Raw genomic sequence first — 20,988 nt, forward strand, 5'->3', positions numbered from 1 at the left:
GTTACCCCAGTTACAGTGGAGTTTTCGCCAGTGAAAATGTAAAGATCCGTCACACTGACACGATATAGTACAAGTGCAGTTAAACTAGAGTTGCATTTTGAAACACAATTTTATTGGAACCTCTGATATAAACAAAATATCTTATATTTACACATTCAACATTTTTTATATTCCATAAGTCCTGGTTCTGAGCAAATTGTACTTATAATTTTTTTTCTCATCATAAATTAATCTGCCAGTTCTTTTGTTGTTTAATAGTCTAGTCTAGTCTAGGTCCCTCTGGGAGTCCTCATATAAATGAGGAATAGTTTATTTTTACTATTAAATTCACTACAGAAGTAAGTCCAATGTGAGTAGAAGTCATAAGAGCGACTATTCTGATCATAGGTTTCACCTCCTTCATGGTTATCTCCTTAACTGTAGTTACAACTGGTTTTAATTATATCTGCCATCAATATCTTTAAACATGTAGGTCTTTGAAGGAAAATCTTAGCAAATGTAAGTCCATGACCAAATGTGTATCAGTCCCTGACACGAAAAAGTTTGAAAACCACTGTCCTAAAGCACAAGGTGGTGTCACTGATAGTCCCAAACCTAAAAACATACAATTTACTATCGTGTATGACCAAAAAAAAACTGCAACCATCTAACCTTGGTCCAATTCTTGCTTGAAAAGAGACTGAAATACAGGTTTATTTTTCTTTTGATCAACTAATTGTTGAACTCTAAAACATACTGCCAAAATCCAGCATCTTCTCTTGTCACTTTTAACAGTAAAACATGTCCAGATTAATCTTTTGCAAACTCTGATATGACAGAATATACATAATTTTAATGTGGCTCAATTATTTGTAAGTCTGGGAGGTAACACTGATGTATTAGTGACAACATGCAAAGTAGATAAAATCTAACAGCTAGCCATGGTATCTAACTATGACTACTTGTGCAGTTAACATCTCCATAATCTACTCAACTGAAGACATGAATTTCTTCACAGCAAAAGTGCCATTCAGTACTGAAGTCTGGGATAAAAAGCTGGCTGAATTGCCAATAAAGTACAGCAGTATATTCTCATCTTAACAGTAGTAAGTGTTCAAGTGTAAAATACTGAACAGTAAAAAAAAAAAAAAAAAAAGATTCAAATAATTAAATGTAAAGTGGGATGGCCATGTAAACTTCACTAAATGAGAATCATAATGGTTCTCACAGTGTCTTAAAATGACCCCACATGATTTGAATCTTAAGAAAACATAACAAAAACAACTGATAGCAACAACACATACATGAGTTATTTATTTAAAACCAATGCACAGAAAACAAAGCCCCTGTTAAAATGATAGATCTGACACCAAAGCCCTGGACAAAAGACTGAAGACAGATCGAGGGCAAAATGTGACTGCAGAGAGTGATCATGGTGGTTATGATTCATTTATGGGACACTGATCATGTATAGAGCTCAAAGTCCAGTCTCTTTGAGTTGTAGAACTGAGCTCCCTCCTGGTCGACCCTCTTGCAGTAAACACCCGAGCTGAAATAGCCTTCATCCACCCAATCCTGGAAAACAGACAACAAGAAGATTATTTAAAACCCACCTGGCCAGATTGAGGTTAAAGGTAAACCAGCCTGCAGCCAAATAATCTAGTAAAAATAATGGGATTTACTAATAGGTTTGCAGGTACATTAGTTTGCAGGAGAAGAACAAAATAATTGAGTAAATGCCTACATAAATTTGATATTTAATTTGTTAGTATAAGTGCAAGTTATACTTGTGTAGATACTTGACTATACTTTAACACAAACACTTCTAATATGACAATAATATGATGTTATGTGTCAAACACATACCTGAAAACAGCACACATGAGTGAAATATGTTCTTCTGTGTTCTAAATATGTTCTTCCAGTAATCTACCCCTTAATGGATTGGTATTCTGAGCCCTTGTATACAATAAAATCCTCTATTATTTATTTACTATCTTCCTTCTTAATCATGTATTGTAAATTGAGATAACAGGCAGAGTCCGAATTCCAAACCCTATATCATTTTGTTGTCATCATTCCAGTAAATTCTTGGTTTGGTGGGTTTGTGAGTGTAATAATCAGCCATCATAGCAATCATACTATGGTATAGAGCCATGATCCAGCCCAAAAAGTCAGGCTCAACCCTACATGAACCTGCATATATTTCTGCCCAAGCCCAACCCGAGCCCAAATTGCGCCAACAATTTAGGTCAAAACCCAGTTAAAAACCTCTATTTCCACTGTAAAAATAGTAATAGTAAATAAATAGTAATAATAATAATATTAAAACATTTATTTCAAGCTAATGTCAACTCAAGTCCCTTTAGTGCGGTAAAAGACATTTGTGACACAATCTCCAACATGCACCTTCTCCTTGCGAATGTTTAGCACAGCCCAAAAACATATGCCATATGAATCAAATAGAGATTAGAGATTGAGATTATTTTAAAATGTCTCCTCATTAATGCGAGGTGGAGGACAGGATAGATTGATGGCAACACAGCCCTTACATTATCGTTGATGTTTCACAGACTATAAGTATGTATCTACATTTAAAAGAAAATCAACATCATGTAAATGGAGCGATCATGCAATTCGAGCCCAGGGAAATTTGGATAAATTACAGCCCTGCTAGGCCCAGACTGAACCCAGCGGGTCGGGTCAGGCCACATTGGGTCCAGGCAGAGAATTAAAGTTCTACTATGACATGGACCAAATTGAATGTACTGAGACGATCTTGGGACATAAACCCATGATTGATCCTTTAGGTCCAGTAATTCTACCTCTGTCATCCCACCACCCAAACTTATCACTTCTATGTTTGTTCTGATCATTTTAACGCTTGCTAACAAAAACCACCAGTTCAAAAGTGAGGAAAATACCTGCATCTGCTGACTGGTGAAGGGGCCAAAAACTTCAGAATCATCCTTATTTTCCCATTTGTACTCCCACATCACCTCATTGCTCACTAAGGAAGACAAAAAAACATGGTTAAACAAAACAAGATATTTTGTACTAATGAAGGGAATGTAACCAAGTAAGATTCAGTAACCTTTATTGACTTCTGCTTCCTTTTTATCCGCTGTATGCGACTCGTCAAATTTATCTGCAAACATGTCGAGTTCGTCTTCCTCTTCATCACCATCACCGCCGTGTTCCCTCCCCACAGCTGGTCGGGTGCTGCTCATGCTCTTCAACAAATAGGCCAGTTTTTCATATGTTTGCTGATAGATCTCAAACATCCCAGATCCAACCAATCTGTCAGCTAGTGCTGTGAGCCTGTCGAGCTTTTCTGTATCCCTTTTGGTCTCCTCCGTGGGTTCACTCTCTTCCCTCAGCTTCCCCTTCTTATGTCCTCCAAGGCCTCCTAGCCGACGGAGCGCTTTGGCAACTGTCTCCCCAGGAAGCAACAGTTCAATCACAGCTTCAGTGAGCTGGTGCTGCGTGTAGGATGCCAGCGGGTCCTCTGCGGGCTCCACCTCCTCCTCCTCTTCTTCTTCATCATTTTCTTTGTCTGCCTGCTTCTCTTCTCTCTGTTTCTCTTCCTCAGCCTCATCCTCATCACCAACTCTGCGTTTCCGTTTGGCTCCAAGACCTTTTTTCTTTTGTTTGAAGGGCTGTTCTTTAATTCTCACCTGGAAGAGGTAACTTATGTTATTTTACATTGCTTGAAAAGTTTTCAGACATGAAGCAAAAGTCCCTAAAATACAAATATTACCCAGTCAATGTTGTCAAGCCAGTTGTCTCTAATCTGTTCTTCCTTTTTGATGAAATAGTTTCCCTCGGAGTCAAAGTGTCCTTCCTGCATCTCCTCTTGCAGGTTGAAAGGTGTAATAGAGACTCCCTCGTCAAAGTCAATTGTTGCTCCCTCTTGGCCTGGAAATAGTTAGCATGGTCTCAGGTGACATAATTACTGATACTTCATTTTTAGACAAAAGACAAAGCACTTAATTCAAATTCTCATCATGTGGAAAAAATGTAGCTTCATACCTGTGAAGAACATGTAAATGTATACTAAAAATGTAAAGTAAGCAAGATGACCTCTCTACCATCTATCAATTCATGGTTACAGTTCAAATAGTAAACTAAACATACCCTCCACGTCATCACTGGCCAGAATATCATATTTGCTGCTGTTTTTCTCTTCCCCTTCATCCTCTTCATCGCTATCAAGGGAATGTTTGCCCTTAAACCTGGAGCCTGGTCCACTCATGACCTCAGCACTCTATTTCAACAGTAGAAGAAAGAAAAAAAGAAAAAAATTACATATACTATTATTTAACATCAAAAGCAATACAGGCAGTCCTTTTCTTGCTGGATTTAGTCACTTATTTCCTCATCCTAACAACACTGTCACTGATTTAGCTCTATTGCAGTACACCTGTCTATGTATTCATTTAAAAGACTTAAAGTCTGACAAGTAAAAAGTGTCCTTCTGCACTTTTAAGTCTTAAGGTAAATTGTGTGGTATATATGGTAGATAATGTTCATAATTACGTTTTCATTAGTTTAAAGTCACCTGAAAATATGAATTGCTGGGTTTTTTTGTACCTTAAATTGAGCCTTTTATATCTACATATGAAGTGGGTCCTCTTTCACAGAGTCCAACAGTAGCTCTGAAAGGACAAACCAAACACTGGCTCTAGATAGGGTATTTGCGTTTTGGCGTTTTCACTTTGGCCACACTTTACTTCATGTTTCAGTTTCAGTTCTGCATCCTTACCACTAGATGCCACTAAATCCTACACAGCCAACCTTTAAGGGATGTGTGCATTGAAAAGACCCTATAGAGGACAAGTTAGAACATTTTATAAACAGGCAAACACATGTTGACAGACTCCTCTTTATAAATGGCTTTGCTTACATGATGACCAAGTAAAGCTTCAGAAGACTAGTCATTAGGGCAATAGGTACTGTCATCACTTAACCAAAGAGATGTGACTTAAGCACTGTTTGTTACTGTCTTTGGGAAGAAAAAAAATAATAATTTTTTTTTTTACCTGTGACCATTAACTTGCAAATTATATGGTTGCAGTGGTGGAATGTAACTAAGCCTTGACTAAGGTACTGTAATTGAGTACAAATTTGAGAGAGTTGTACTTTACTTGAGTATTTCCAATTTATTTCACTCTAATTAACTACATTTTGCAGACAATACTGTGCTTTTTATTCCACTACATTTGTCTGACAGCTTAAGTTACTTTCAGGTTAAAAAAAATTCACCCCTTCTTGTCCAGTGAAAATCACATATCTTCAGATGTGTCGATGTTGAATGCTTGAGATAAACTGAGGAATGTTCCTTTATGTGTTGAGAAAAATTCACCTTTTTCTTCAGCTAAATAAAGTCTTAAAAAATCCTCTTGGATCAGCTGGAAAATGCATCATCACAAAGCTGAAAATAGGACTGTTTTTCTGACACAATGATAACTTGACTTTTTAGAAAAGCATGGCTCTCACAGGACAACCACACTATAAACACATGATGACTTTAAAATATGATGCACTGCTGTAGAGTAAATTTCCAAACAGAATATAGGAGTTACAATGAGCACAACCTTTAAGATCTACAGCAGTAAAATGCAACACACACATTAAAGCAGCAGTAATATTATTCCAAATACATAATAGATAATAGTGCACACAATGACTACTTTTAATTTTCAAACTTTAAGTACATTTTGCTGATAATACTTACATACTTTTACTTAAGTAAAGTTTCCATTGCATGACTTTGACTTGTAGTGGAGTATTTTCGCATTATATTAGTACTTTAACATAACTAAATGATCTTAATACTTCTTCTGTACTTCCACTGTATACTTGTTGGTTACATCTGTGAAGCCTTTACTCGCTAACCAGTGATCTTATTGATCTTTAGTGTCTAAACAAAGGTGTGAAGAGGACAGTGCTACCTTTTTGTTTGGGAGGTCGTCATCCAGCTCAAACTCCCCGTCCCCGTCCTCAAACGTAACTTTCCTCTTCGGCATGGTGCTACAGAAGGTAAGACAGTGACTCTTTTATTCCTCTATAACCCTACTAGGTAGCTTTATAACACTTTACAGAGTAGATTATGAGCGGTTACCACACTGCTCATGTTAGCTTTGTTGCTAAAAATGTTAGCCAACAACAGCAGACACACAGCGCATGCAGTACAAGTAAACACTTATCACAGTCCAAACTACTGCTAGAGGCAAAAATACACTTAGTTAACTACTACAGCATAACCTGTACATGGCGTTGGTGAAAACATATACAGAACCGCTACTAAATTGAGATTTAGCTTGAAAATGTGCCAAAACCTGATAAAAATAATTCAAGCGACGTTCGTTTTCGTGTCTTCTTCGCTCGTTTTCTTCTTCTTCTCTTTCTCTGTATGTAGGCTGGTAAACAACAACACGGCACATCACCGCCACCACCTGGTGAAATGTCATATGTACAACAATTCCAGAAAAGCAGTTGTAGGTAATAAAAATGTTATACAATAGCTTCCCTCAAATAATGCTCAAACAAATGGGGTTATGTGTAAAAAAAAAAAACAAAACGCGAAAGTGAAAACGAGAAACTAAGACTTAAAATGGTGCATCTGGATAAACTATAACGTATAAAATTAAATCATATATATTTGTGGTAGGCAAGTGTACATTAATTGCAAGGTGAATACACTGTAATGTAAACATTCATGTAGTCATATATATATATATATAGTGACAGTAAATCACTATGTTAACAGGTAGTAAAACAGTGAGTAAAAGTAGGCTACATAAAGATAAAGTGATATATTTGTTATTTTACTTAAGTAAATAATACCACACTATAAAAAAAAATCACAAGTAGGTAATGTATTTACATTTTTTCCTAGGAAGGCCTAGATATGCATAAGTTTTAGAAGGAAAATATATTCAAAGTATCAAAAACAAAAGTACTCAGGCAGCAAACAGCCCTCGTCAAAGTTTTATACTATGTCAATAAATTATTATCACTGATGCATTACTGTATGAGCACCACTATAATGATATAGCTAGTTGAGGTGAAGCTAAATGTAGCTGCTTTATACTATTAGGTGGTAAAATTACAGTTAATCATATTTTAGAATTTTATATTTTTTTCTACTTGTATAGCTCTGTTCTGTTTTAGGACTAGATGAAACAATCCCTAGATTGGGGGGGGGGGGGTTGGAAGCTTCATTGGGGTCATCAGGTGGGCACCCTCCTTCACTGGTAACGCCTGGCGTCCCAGGTGTGGCCCCCTCTGCTTTCAACCCTTCTAAACCACTGGTGTTATTTTGGGGCCCAGGAGGTGTCTCGCCTCTTCACCCACAGCCATCGGCTTGCTTGCTCTGCTGTTCCTGAGAGGGCTTTGATGGTCTGGCGTTGGGCTTGGCCTCGAATTCCAAGGTCCCTAAGTAGCCTGATGGTTGACTTACCCACGAAGCCTCTGCAACCGACTTCCACTGGGCAAATCTTAGCTTTCCAGCCGCGCCATTCAGCATCGGCCGCCAGCTCCATGTACTTAAGGCTCTTGCGCTCGAAGGCCTCCTCCACAGTATCCTCCCAGGGAACAGTAAGCTCTATGATGTACACAGAGCGGAGTGAGGAGGACCAGAGGATGAGATCTGGTCTGAGGTTCGTTGTGGCAATCTCAGATGGGAAGCAGAGCCTTTGGTTCAGATCTGCCACCAACTTCCAGTCTCGTGCACCTCCGAGCTGACCGATGTCCGATGTTGTAGGGGCTGTGGCTGGCTTCGCACCTTCACGGACGAACACTCTAGCAGATGCTGGATGGAATGATGGAGGAGGCGAGGCATTGATTTTCATCCGCCTGGTCTCCAGAGCAGCTGCTAGGCACTTTAGGACGTGGTTGTGCCGCCAGGTGTAACAACCCTGTGACAGGCTTGTTTTGCAGCCAACCAAAATGTGCTTGAGGTTTGCTGGGGATGGACAGAGGGGGCAGGTGGCGTCTTCTCTGTACCATTGGTTGAGGTTAGAGGGGGAAGGCAGGATATCATATGTGGCTCGTAAGATGAAGCTGATGCGAAATGCTTCCATGCCCAGCAGCTCCCTCCAAGAGAATTTCCTCCTCTCAACTCCCTCCCATCTCATCCACTGACCTTGTTTCGATTGTGAGACAGCCTTTGCACATCTTGCTGCCTGCTCTTGTCGCCGCACCTCCTCAACAACCAGAGCTCGGCATTGAGCTGGAGCTGCCTTATGCCAGGATGGTCTGCTCTCCCCAAGGCCGAGGCCTCCCCTCCCCTGTTGCACAAGGCCAACGATGTCTCTGTGCCTGAGATCTGACTTCGCCTGCTGAGTAGCTGCAGCTAGGGTCCATTTCCTTCCAGTCACAAGAGTAGGAGCTGCTTGGGCTACGCAAGGGTCACAGGATTCCCTAAGTGTCATTTCCAACCTTACCTTGGAGCATTTGAGCTCCTCTGCGAGGCTGGACACAGGAAGCTCAAGTATGCCTCTTCCATACAGCCCGATGTTACTAAAGCATCTCGGGAGTCCCAGCCACTTTTTGGCAAATGAGCTGATCAACCTCTCTAGTTTTTCGACCATTGAGATTGGAACCTCGTAGATGGTCAGAGGCCACATCAGCCAGGGTAACAGCCCAAAATGAAGGCACCAAAGCTTCATTCTGCCTGGGAGCATGGTCTTGTTGATACGCTCAAGGCCACTTATGGTTTCCTGCCTGAGCTGGTCCACTTGCCCTTTGTCCTTGAGGGTGGCATCATACCAACGTCCGAGACTCTTTACTGGCTTCTCTGACACTATTGGTATAGGTTCCTCATCAACGCAAAACCGGTGTTCTGACAGTTGTCCCTTGACGACTGAAACGCTCCTGGACTTACTCGGATTTATTTCCATCCGGGCCCACTGGATGTTCTCCTGCAGCTTGCTCAGCAACTGTCTAGCACATGCCTTGGTTGTGGTGAGTATGGTCATATCATCCATATACGATCTGATGGGAGGGAGACGAAGACCAGTTTTGAGCTTGAACCCTCCAACCACCCACCGGGAGGCTCGGATGATGACCTCCATCGCCATGAAGGCCAGAGGCGAGATGGTGCATCCTGCCATTATCCCTCTTTCCAGCCGTTGCCATGCTGTGGTGTACTCTTCTGTTGTCAGGCATAGCTGCACATCTTGGAAGTAGGACTTAATAAGGCTGGTGATTGCTTCTGGTATGCTGAAAAAGTCAAATGCTGTCCAGAGGAGACTGTGAGAAACAGATCCAAAGGCATTGGCGAGGTCCAAGAACACAACATGGAGATCTTTTCCATCCTTTTTGGCGGCTTGGATTTGCTGCCATATCATGTATATAAAATTTCTGATATAATCTGATGTGATTAATCTGATTTGGTAACAACACCAGTAAATGTGTTGAATAGATGTAGTGAAATAGAAAAAAATAGAAATACCCAAATAAAGTATGAGTACGTAAAAACTGTACTTATGTACACTAGTTGAGTAAATTTAGTTACATAAGTTCCAACACTGTATTCAAATAGAAAGAGAGCTGCAATAATGACAGATAAATTGATTAGTCGATTACCAGAAAAATAACCAGCAACTAAACAAATATTTCAAAAAAATTATGGTTACCTGATAAAATTTGAGGATTCATTGTCTTATATAAAAAGATGAGGGGGAAGTATGTAAGCAGTAAGTAGTCTGAATGTCACCTTCGAGTCTAAGAATCAGCATTTTCTGACTTATTTTTTTTTTAACAAATCAATTGATTAAGAAAATACAAATCTAATACTAATTAGAAATACTCTATCTTAGTTTTTCTAAGATACTTAGTATTTGTAAAACCTCTGTGTGTAATATCTTGGATGCAAACCTCCCACATTTGGCAGCACTTTTTAAGAATATATATATCATTTTTCATTTTCTAAATTTATCACAGAAGTTTCCATAATGAGATCGTCTGACAGTTAATAGTTGTGAATGAAATCATAAGATACTGCTGTTGCTGGAGATCAACATACTACAGTTTTTTTCTAGTCTGACTTCTTCCACCCACTGCAGTCCTAAAATTACAGCAACTGTCTCAGCAGTGCTGAGATCACCATATCCAACTGTGAGGCTGCATCACATTCAGGGACTTCCACTCCTGATCCTCCTGACGTGTTTTTTTTTCATGGAGTTTTAAATAATTGTTTTACCACCTCAACAGAGATACTAAAATTATTAACAACTTAAAATAATATTAAATGTTTCTGTTCTGTTAATTTTCCACAGATAAATAACACATACCTGGTGGACAGGTGCATGTGAATAAGATAGTGTTTAATTCTCAGTTTCAGGTGTTTGTGTTATGACTCCCGTTTTGATTTGTTACAGTATAAAGTACAATATAGAATAAAGATGTTACCTCATATTGTGAATGTGATATTTGATGACCAAGGTCCATCGCATTTTTAAAATAACATAAATAAACATAATGACTGTGCAAGACTTCAACACTTTCTTTAACATGAATACAGAAAATTTGCATTCAGTTTCTGCACTGAGGTTCAACCTATGACAAGTTGATTGTGACACTTGATTCAGACTGTGTCTTTGAGCTCGACAGTATGACAGACCCTGTGAATCTCTTCGCCTAGAGCTCATTTAGATTTTGAATTCCTTGGAGGTCCTAAAGGATAAAAAGGATAAGTGTGTGTTATAAATAGACACATCAAGCAAAGAAATGTTGAGGCACATATTCAAGAGGTCATGGCTGCCTGCATTTACTTTTCATTGATACAAAAATGTTTCTTAGATATAGATTAATAAAGAGAGACAGACTGGGACATGAAATTGCATTAAGAGCAGAATCTGACACACCTGATAATGTCATAAACAATTATTTATCTGAAAAGAAGCTGTACATCTCACTGAAGAATCAACCAAGCACGAAGGGACACTTTCTCTGCATGCCACAAGAGATTAAAATAAAGCTCATCTGAAAAAAGCAACACAGAATGCAGAACCGAGAGAGCCGAGGCAAATACATCAGCCCTCAAACTCCACCTCAACATCCAGCATCTCATTTCCAGGTAGCAGGTCTTGTCAGCGACTGCTTGGTTCAGCTGATCCACCAGCTCAGGGTAGACTCAAGCGTAGAGGAGAGAGAATATAATATGTCAGGATTTTGTTACCAGGAAGTGGGTCGAGTTATTTATATTTCAACACTCGTCCTCGTGTACCCGAGGGAGAACCAGTGGTAGTAACCTGAAACTATATTCAAACATTGTCTGGTTCTGGATGCATCGAACTGATAGAGAACAACTGGCTCCATGTTTAGGAACTCCGAGGACCCAGAGAAGGAGAGATCTGTAAATGTGAATAATGTAAAAGCTGTGTGGGAAGGTAAAGTGACCCTGTGAGGGATTCAACATTGGCAGAGGTGAGTCTGAGTCACTGTTTTCTATTCTGCCTGAGTCACTGTATACAAGAACTGTGGAGGGAGGACGAGACAGGTTTTTACTGGTATTATCTCGGTTATATCACTGTTATTGTCATTATTACTTATAGCTAAATACAATTTGTATTATTTGACTGTAGCTCTATTAATTCTGTATATTTGGAGTAACAGTAGGGTCCTGGTTGTCAGTTCTTTTGGGGTACACCGACAGCTGCTTTCAAACCTCGTGTGTAGTGGATATCAATATTTTTTCCTCAAGATAATAATATATCCTTTAATATATATTAAAGGTCTAAATTAAAAGTGAAAACCTTCAGTGGTTCTTATTTAAAATCACGCTGCTTGATGATTACATGCAGTTTTAAGTATAGTTACTCAATGGGGGAAGAGATATCAATGTTTTAATGGAAAAATACTTCATTATAAGCAGCAAAAGTACACAAGGATTACAAGCAAAATGTAGTGCTTTAAGTATCAAAAGCAAAAGTACTTAATCTGCTGAAATGTGGTCACCGTGTATTATTTAATATATCACATTAATCGACCCTTAAAACTGATGCATCAGTATGTCAAGACATTAGTATTGTACTGTTGAATCCAATTGAGATGGTGTTAGTTCACCTTTTGTATACAGTTTCCAGTGGTTTTCCAACCTAGGGGTCAGGCCCCTGTAAAGGGTCACCAAATAAATCTGAGGGGTCGAGAGACGATTAATGGAAGAAAGAGGAAAAGTTCTGCTTAGGTCACGTTACCTCTTTGATCTTCAAACAGTTGTTCAAATGAAATAATCTGTTAAGTTTACGGAAAAACGTCTCTTTGGCAGAACTGAAAGCAAATCACACACATGCTGGTGATCAGCTGGAAAGGTTGGAAACCACTCATCTTTAATAATACATTTTATTTAACACGCTTGTCATTTGTCTTTAATGTAAAATCATCATCCAAAAAGTAACTAATTGCAACTGTCAAAAGCCAACAAATGTAGTGGCGTAAAAATAATTGTACTTCTCTCTGATTTAGTGAAGTACACACTAACATGGAAACACTCAAGTAAAGCTGAAGCACTTCAAAGTAGGCTTCAGTACTTGAGTAATATACTGTAGGTATATTATGTATAGTTACCTACATGGAATGATTGCTGCTATCTAACCTTATGCGAGAGAATAATTGGAGGATATTAAAGATCTACTGAACTGAACTTGAAGGGACAGTTAACCCCAAAATCCAAAATACATATTTCTCCTCTTTCATGTAGTGCTATTTAGCAGGCCAAATTGTTTTGGTGTGAGTTGCAGAGCATTGGAGATGTCAGGAGACATGTCTGCCATCTCTCCATTGTAATGGAACCAGATGGCACTCGGTTTGTGGCGCTCAAAGCGGCAAAAAATTTGATTTGAAAAACTCAACAGTAATGTCTCCTTCCAGATATCAAGACCTGGTCACTTAAGATAATCCACAGACCTTTGTTGTGAGCAGTTTCATATAGGACCTATTTTCTCTCTGCTGAACTACACCCACTAACCATTATCACCAAGCAGAAGGAAGTGTGCATCTAATGCTAGCTCACCTAGCACCACTGAGCTAGCTAACAATACAGCTCAGCTGAGGAGGACACCATAAACGTTAACATCTTGTGCTGTACATGCATGCTTCCTTCTCATGGTGATTCAGTTGGCGGGTGTAGCTGGGTTGAAAGAAAATAGTTCCTACATGACACTGCTCACAACAATGTCTGTGGATTATCTTCAGTAACTAGGTCGTGATTTTTGTTGAGTTTTTCAAATGTATTTTTGGTACTTTGAGCACCACAAGCCGAGTGCCATCTAGTTCCATTGTATTTGAGAGAAGGCAGACATTTCTGTGGCTGATATCTCCAACACTCAGCAACGCAAACCAAAACAATCTGATAAATAACACTGCATGCAAGAGGAAAAAATATATATTTTTGATTTTGGGGAAAACTGCCCCTTTAGTAGAAAAGTGATAACAAATTGTGGTTTGTAGTTACCGTCAAATCAGTGAGGTTTTGCTAATATTTTTTGTTTTTCTTTGTTTTCCATATAGATTCTGGATTAAACCATTTCTGGAACGTGTTACTGCTTCATGTCCCACAGTTAGTGTCTTACATTCTGAATGTAAAAGCACTTTCTCTTCTGTAGGTGTTGGAATGAAGCTCCATGAGAAGATTTTGAGCCACTACCTATCGTGCACCTCTCCAGTAGATAAAGAGGGATATCTTTACAAAAAGGTTTGGATAAACATAAGACACAAACAACGTGAAGTAACTGAATCTTAAGCACTGATTTCCATGTGATGACAAGTTCAATAACCCTGATTTACGTTGACATCTGTCTCCATAGAAAGAGAGAAATGCCACCTACCAGCGGCGGTGGTTTGTCCTGAAGGCAAACCTGCTCTTCTACCAGGAGCGCCCAGCTGACCGACACCTGCTGGGTGTCATCGTGCTGGAGGGGTGTGCAGTCAGGCGGTCAGAGTCTGATGGACAGTTTACCTTTTCTCTGGTGTTTGAAGGGCCTGGACTAAAAACTTACAGATTTGCAGCAGTGGATGGTCAGACTCAGGAGAGCTGGGTGAAAGCTTTGCTCTCAGCCAGCCACTGTTACCTCTCCCTGCTGGTGAGAGACTTGGGGAGGCAGTATGAAGGTGTGTTGTGAAGGCTGTGACCTTGTTATGTTATTTTTTCTTAATTGTTAATTATCATACTTAGAATATTTAAAATATAGGCCTCATTTTAATATAATTATGATGCATTATAATTTGTTCATCCTCTCTTTTATTATGTCTTTGATATTATTTAAAAGAATAATTCAACATTTTGGAATTTAGTCACTTTTTGGTAAAGTAAAGGTAAAAAAAGAACCTACCAGCACCTCTGAAGCCATTTTAAGTTGATTATTTGCAGGATTATTTCATAGCTCTAAGCAGTTGTGAGGAAACAAGCAGAGACTCCAGGAAGTTACTGCCCCCAGTCAGGAAATAGTCCAGCACATAACCTGCTGTAAAAATGCAAATTGTTGTTTTTTAAATTTTGGCTTTTGTACAGATAAAACAATCAAGATATAAGATACCGTTTGTCTGGCATGATCAAGGTCTGGCTCGGGGGCCAATCATGGCCAACAGATTGATTTTAAGCGGCCCACACTTTGTCTTTTAAAATGAATTATATGTGGCCTGCCACAGCTAAGCTAAGCTAACCAGCTGCTTATTGTACCTAAACAAGACAGTGGTGGGCTATCAACCTTAATTAATGCCAGAAAATAAGCATGTTCCCAAAATGTCCAAGTATTCCTTTAGAAAAGGTACCATATGTTGATTTTTTTTTATGATTAATTACTTTAAGTAGCCATAGACATCTTTATTAATTTCCTGTTTCCATCTGCAGAAGCGAAACAGCAACAAGGCTCTGGCGAATCCAGCCACCGCTCCTCTGTCAGTGCTCTCAGACAGTCCACCACCACCTTTTTCTCTCCTGTGCAGGGGCCAACAGCAGTGGTTAGAGAGGGGAGAAGCTTCAGTGCCGGCACTGTTTTACAAGCACCTTCAATACCTACTAAAGTGGTGGCTAAAAAGTCCCCTAAACTGTGGCACAGGAGAAATGCTTACGTCACACCACTTAATGGACCAGCACCTTTGTACGGCGAGTGGCCTCTGTTGGGTTTTGATCCGCTCGAGGAGTTCAGCAAACTTCATGATTATTATGGGCAGGAAGTGAAGAAAGCGAGAGAGGAGTGGCTGAGGAGTCGTCGAGCAGAAGAGGAACACGGTGCTCGAGATCTCATTGACTTGGGGTGAAAGAAATCTGACAGTTAGAGACCATATAAGGGGAAGTGAGATGGAGTGGTTCATGTGTGTTGAAAAGGAAGTGAACCTGAGGTGCTGTGAGTCTAACTGTTTTTAAGAACATAATGTTTGAGGCCCAGACTCCTGTAAATGTGCTAAATGTTCCTCTATTTCATATAATGGGTTTAGATCATTTCTATATTGGATTTGTTTCACAGAAAGTTGTTATTTTCTTGAGCCAAGACGGCCTTAAAGTGTTCATGGGATGCAAAAAAGACAAAGCAAGAGGTCTGCACACAGAGGATTGAAAGTGCAGCTGGTGTCTGCACATCTGCACATGTTGTGCAGATTGGTGTGTTTCACAGGTATGTTCTGTTTGAGCGTCTAAGTATACTGTGACAGTGAGCCAGCATGCACAATAGCAGGACCCTGAAACTGAAGCAGCTTAATGGAATTTAGTTATCATGAACTATATTATTCATGCTTGGTTTCCTACTGTGGATGTCAAAATGACTTGCATAGAAAGGCATTTTCCTTATTTGTTCTTATGTCCTCTGCTAATTGGAACCTGCACAACTCCTACTGACTACATTAGTATGCATAACAGTTCCCTGAGCAGATATTCACACATGGTGCAATTAATGATTTCATCCATGGCATAGAAAGGCTGTTTATTGCAGTATTAAGCAAAGAGTATTATATATTTTTCATTGCATGAAAAATAAAATCAGTCTGTTGACTTAAATTTCTCATAATCAGTTAGTTGAAAGTAGTTGCACAAGTATACTGTACATTTGTGATACAAAATACAAAGAAAAACATAATATTATTTCACATTTTAGTCAAGACTGTGAAGTGTGATAATGGCAAAAATGCTGGTATATGTACTACAGGGCTGATGAGGAAAACAGGTCAGCAGGTGGGCAGGGAAAGTGATGGGAATGGCTGAAAAGGCTTATTGTAGGGCAGGAGGGAGTGGCTGGATGTGAGAGTCAGGGGACTGGGAGAGATGAGAAGGTCAGGGGGCATCTGCTGGTAGAGTAGAGAAATGGTGGCGAAGGGGAAAGTTGAAATGTGGCTGGCAAGCTGGACAGGAAGACAGAATGTGACATGACACATTAAGAATTTTCCAGCAGGCCTTTGTCACTGTAGACATGTTGACCTGACAAAGCACAGGTGTTACTAATGACATTATAGATGGCTCCATACCTACCGAGTCCCAGTATGCCATCACAGTGTAAGAATAAGCCAGCACAATCACTACCAGGACCCTGAACTTGAAGCCACTAAACCGAATTCAGCCATCCTTCACTGAGTGCATTTACATGGACATGAATAACCTATTTATAATCTGGTTTTTGAGTTCCAGTACATGTGTTTGAGCATGTAAACACCATATCCCATTCATGAGAAAACTGTATATGCTAGCTGAAGTGCTCGGAAAGCAACCATGATGTATACAGGGAATATTCATATTTTTCTGTGCTTATGTAAATACTGTATCATAACATGATTTTAGCCACTGGTTATTCATGTCCATGTAATTGTACACATTGATTCGGCTATTAACTGCTGAGTTACATGTCTCATAATTAGTTTGCTTCCATATTAATACACAGTCCTAGATCACCTATAAGTATATATAATGTATGCTGATACAAAAATTACAAACACAACACTGGTTCCTGGTCCAGTTCATAAAGTTTAGAAAAAAAACATTTCCACTAGAATTACAAAATAGCATATGAAACAAGCATGAGACAGATATAGTTTGTCTCTTTTACTGTATCGTGTTTGAATGTTTCTCACATTCAAAGGCATGATGTTTTTAGAAGAATTCTTAAGCATGCAAAAAAAATAGTGTTTGAGATCTGTAAAAAAAAATATATATATTGGGGAATTTGTGGCCAACACATGAGAATAATCTGTTTGTGAGGCTTATCCTGGTTATGATCATATTCTGGATACAGTGTTTACATGAGCACAGAGCAATTGGGTTAGTCATATTCTCCTGATACATCCTGGTTTCTTCCGGAGTGCTCCAGCTTGCATATTTCCCAAAATCCGATCATAAATGGGTTATTCATGTCCATGTAAACGCACTCACAGTGAACACTGAAGCTTGGGAAATTTATTTGCCCTCCCTTTTACTGGAAAAAAAGAAATCACTGATCCTGAAGCATCAGAAACAGTGTCAGTGCAGGCTAGTAAACAGCAGAGGGCGCTGCAGGCAAGTGTGCTAGAGTTAACCACCTGACTAAGACAGTGTATTCTTAGCAGTATGATTTAGTCAGAAATAGCACAGTGATTTATAAAAGTATGCAAGAGACACAAATAATGCAGCTGGTGTTAAAACTGACAGGTTAAATATTTGTGGGAAATGAAGTGCCCTTAATTGAGTTATCTGCTCATTTACTCAGATCATTACAATGTGTCTGACTGTCATTTCAGTTAAAGCCACTGGATTAATTAAACAAAACAACTGCTCATGAGGCAAAACATGTTGACGTTTAATAAGGTTTATAATTAAACACTTCATTCAGCCTCCTCCACGTTCAATGCCAGCAGACTGAAAAAAAGAAAGAGCTGACACCTGACCTTACAGTTAAAATTTACTGTTCAATCCTGCCGTCTATGGAGTCAAATAACATAACAAGGCAACTTGAAACTGGTAAGTATTCAAACATACCAGAGTAAAACATACATCTCTGACACCTGACATGTCATGAAGGTTCCTCTGAGGTCTTCTTTCTACTTAGTACAAACTGGGAGCGTCTTCACATTCCTGACCCCACACACAGACATACCAATCACCTAAAAAGTGATAGATGGCTGCAGAGGATCGTGACACGTGTCACATTACAGCATAGACCCCCTGAAATGTATGGAAACACTTCCTCACAATAGCAGCCTGTAAACACACTGTGAAATGAGACCATTTAATTTATTTTACAGCTGTGTATAGTCAGCAAGCTGCGGCAGCTGACACGTCTGTGAAAGTTTGAGAGGCCACAGCTTATTTTCAATTAATAACTTTGACTCATAACATTTAGAAACAGGTGGACCAAATCTTTAAGCAATAAATGCAGGAGTTAGGAGTAAGCTATTATTTCTGTCTTTTTTAATATATTAATTTATTAATTAAGACAGATTTAAAAAAAAAAAAAAATTAGTGACATTTTTTGACAACCCTCCAACAACTTCAAAAATAAAATTGTAAAAGGAAAACACAGGAACAGTTCAAAAAATAGTACGCATGTCTTCATGTTTCAAAGAACATATTTGCTTTATGTCTAACATGTTGAACAACGAAAAGACAAACCATGTAGAGGCTTTGTAATTGTGTTGATTGTTTTTTATATAATGATGAATTAATTAAAGGCTCAATATATGACATTCAGAGAAACTATGAGCTATGTAAAGATGTCGTGGAGTACTGGCATCCTGAGCAAAGAATGAAGTCATGCTCTCTCTGTTTGTAAAGTAATCTGAGCCTCTCTTTTCTTTGCTGTGGTGCAGGTCCAGCCACATGTGCATGTTAGTAGGTGCATCCATCTGCTAGCTAACCACTGCCACTCTGCACTGTGCTCATACGGCAGTTACAGATGGTTACCATTGATAACAGCGACAGCGTTGTCATAAGCATAATGCCCACCCTTTGTTTCCCCCAAGATTAAATAGTTGTGCTAGTGTTAGTTGGTCCTTGGCTGTAGATTTTGTGATGTGTTCAAAAAATGCAACTTTTTGGCCAAGACACAGCGGACGTGAGATGACGCAGCAGTTCGCCTTCGTCAACACCAGTTCTTTGATAATGGTTTGTTGTGTTGGGCCTTTAGCTGTGTTAGCACTGTTGCTACTATTAACTGTTTAGCTGCCTGCTCAATCACCACCATGTTGAGAACCGCATGTAGACAACCCTGGCCCACATGCTGAATGGTAGATATACCACTTGACATTCATCTCCTTTAATATATCACATGCTACAAGTACAGAATGAAAAATGGCTGCAAGAAATGCTAAATAAACTAAAAAAACAGCTAGAGTTGTTCCAGATAGACATAATATGCTATACATTATATTGTTATGATCTAAAATGTTTAGCCAGTAAACTAATGCCAATTGCTTTTCCTTACTTTGCAGCATTAGGGGACTGTCTATTTGATTTAGCCTTAAACTGAGATTTTAAGGCACTGAATCATTCATGTAAGAGCACATAAGGAGCACAAGCAACATTTCAGGCTTGAATCTGGTCTGTTAAAGGTTACATTTGGTCATTTCACCACTTAAAATTATTGCTTCAGCAGACATTTGCCTTGATTTTAATCTGAAAATTCAAAATTTATTTTAGTTATTTTAAGTTATTTGTTAAGTTATAATTCAGGGTTTTTTCATGGTGAATGTGAAGCCAAAGTGCAAAAATATATCATGGAGTTGATCAGTCTGAGCCATCTTTAAAAGTAGAAATCACAGTCAGAACATGTGGTATGACATACAGTATTTCATGCCTGCAACAAGGTGGTGAGAATCAAGTGAGCCTGGGATCAAAGGTCAGCTGGATCACAGGGGAGGTCTGACAGCTAGCATCAGGCTCTGGATGTCCTGAACACCAAAGATAAACAAACGTCTGTCTGATCCAACTTACCGCAGAAGTGGAAACCAGTGAAGAACAGAGACATGACTCATGATTGAGAGATCAATGGAAACACAAACAATCAGGACCAGAGAGCTGAGAGAGGGGCCAGAAATAAAGTCCTCCAATAGAGGAGATTAACAAAGCTGTTAATGAAATGAAAACAGATTATCTCTGAGGTAAATTTGGATATAAAACCTGAAAAAACTAATGAAGGAAAGCATTTTGTTCTCAGGGCCCAGCACGTTGGCAGACTGTCAAGTTTATTTAGCTATTTTGGTTGCACTCAGCTGTCCCTTTTATGTTCTTCTGGGAATGTCTGCTGCCATCACCCCGCCAAGTAATCCCTCTTATATTTAAGGGGGGAGGAATGGCGGGCAGATGATGCGAGAGGGTGGTCGGGAGGACAAACAGGTGGAAAGTATTCATGCCTGAGGCGAGTCACTAAACACACACCTTTGTGGTGATGAAAAAGGTGGATTGCTGCCAGGGGTTAATGGTGCTTTCACTTGGCTGTCATGTTGTGGGTAATTTAACGCTGACAACAAAACTGATCCTCAGACAGAAGCAAAACTAAAACAAACAAAACAGGAAACAGACACAAGGAGCTCACACTTGCAAAAACCAAGACTGAATTAGAAAACATGGCTTTCACTGATGAGATGCTTTGAAAAATAAGATCATAGATACATAAATGCCTTTATGCAGTAGTGGAAAGTAAGGACATTTATTCAAGAATTGTACTTATACTGTGAATATTTTCATTTCATATGTCTTTCTGCTTCTACCCTACTACATTGCAGAGTGAAATATAATACTTTTAACTCCATTTATCTATTAGTTAAAGTTACACATTATTCTTTTAATGAAAAAAAAAACATTATATAAAATACAAAGAACTGTTAGATATAAAACCCTTTCCTCAATGTCACATTTCTGATGTGGCAGGCATGGACTGCAGAGGCAGGGTTTGGGGGTCACGAATTTTGGAGTCTGCTGAATGAATAATTTATGAACTCAGTACTCACACATCGGTGATATAAGCCCGTGTCTGTTTCGATATATGTCCTTACACCATCTGAGTGCCTGGAAACTGCAACACCCCCTCCCCTTCAGTTTCATTC

The 20,988-nt window shown here is 39.2% G+C and overlaps 2 protein-coding genes across 3 annotated transcripts; one reads left to right on the plus strand and one right to left on the minus strand.

The window, feature by feature from the left end:
- Window positions 1-1,264: 1,264 nt before the first annotated feature.
- Window positions 1,265-6,410, minus strand: cd2bp2 (CD2 (cytoplasmic tail) binding protein 2). 2 transcript variants are annotated; one of them, XM_049562121.1, is made up of 7 exons: window positions 6,321-6,410; window positions 5,934-6,012; window positions 4,117-4,246; window positions 3,740-3,897; window positions 3,074-3,656; window positions 2,904-2,989; window positions 1,265-1,554 (listed from the first exon to the last, which is right to left on the minus strand). In XM_049562121.1, the coding sequence occupies exons 2-7, from the start codon at window positions 6,006-6,008 to the stop codon at window positions 1,444-1,446; spliced, it is 1,143 nt and encodes a 380-aa protein (XP_049418078.1). In that variant the 5' UTR covers window positions 6,009-6,012; window positions 6,321-6,410; the 3' UTR covers window positions 1,265-1,443. The 2 variants fall into 2 exon arrangements, with proteins under 2 accessions (XP_049418078.1, XP_049418079.1); XM_049562122.1 differs by lacking the exon at window positions 6,321-6,410 and having other exon boundaries at window positions 5,934-6,307.
- A 4,587-nt stretch (window positions 6,411-10,997) lies between these two features.
- Window positions 10,998-16,068, plus strand: pheta2 (PH domain containing endocytic trafficking adaptor 2). Its single transcript, XM_049560619.1, has 4 exons — window positions 10,998-11,415; window positions 13,593-13,681; window positions 13,794-14,097; window positions 14,837-16,068. Exons 2-4 carry the CDS (start codon window positions 13,601-13,603, stop codon window positions 15,244-15,246), a joined length of 795 nt encoding a protein of 264 aa, XP_049416576.1. The 5' UTR covers window positions 10,998-11,415; window positions 13,593-13,600; the 3' UTR covers window positions 15,247-16,068.
- Window positions 16,069-20,988: the final 4,920 nt, after the last annotated feature.

The sequence above is a fragment of the Epinephelus fuscoguttatus genome, linkage group LG19 (assembly GCF_011397635.1).
Source record: "Epinephelus fuscoguttatus linkage group LG19, E.fuscoguttatus.final_Chr_v1".
Lineage (NCBI taxonomy): Eukaryota > Metazoa > Chordata > Actinopteri > Perciformes > Serranidae > Epinephelus > Epinephelus fuscoguttatus.

Coding starts and splice junctions, on each gene's coding strand:
- cd2bp2 (XM_049562121.1), bottom strand. CDS start 6,008: ATGCCGAAGAGGAAAGTTACGTTTGAGGACGGGGACGGGGAGTTTGAG. Junction 3,898..4,116: donor GGCCAGTGATGACGTGGAGG/GTATGTTTAGTT, acceptor AACTATTTCCAG/GCCAAGAGGGAGCAACAATT. Junction 2,990..3,073: donor GGAAGCAGAAGTCAATAAAG/GTTACTGAATCT, acceptor TGTCTTCCTTAG/TGAGCAATGAGGTGATGTGG.
- pheta2 (XM_049560619.1), top strand. CDS start 13,601: ATGAAGCTCCATGAGAAGATTTTGAGCCACTACCTATCGTGCACCTCT. Junction 13,682..13,793: donor AGGGATATCTTTACAAAAAG/GTTTGGATAAAC, acceptor CTGTCTCCATAG/AAAGAGAGAAATGCCACCTA. Junction 14,098..14,836: donor CTTGGGGAGGCAGTATGAAG/GTGTGTTGTGAA, acceptor TTCCATCTGCAG/AAGCGAAACAGCAACAAGGC.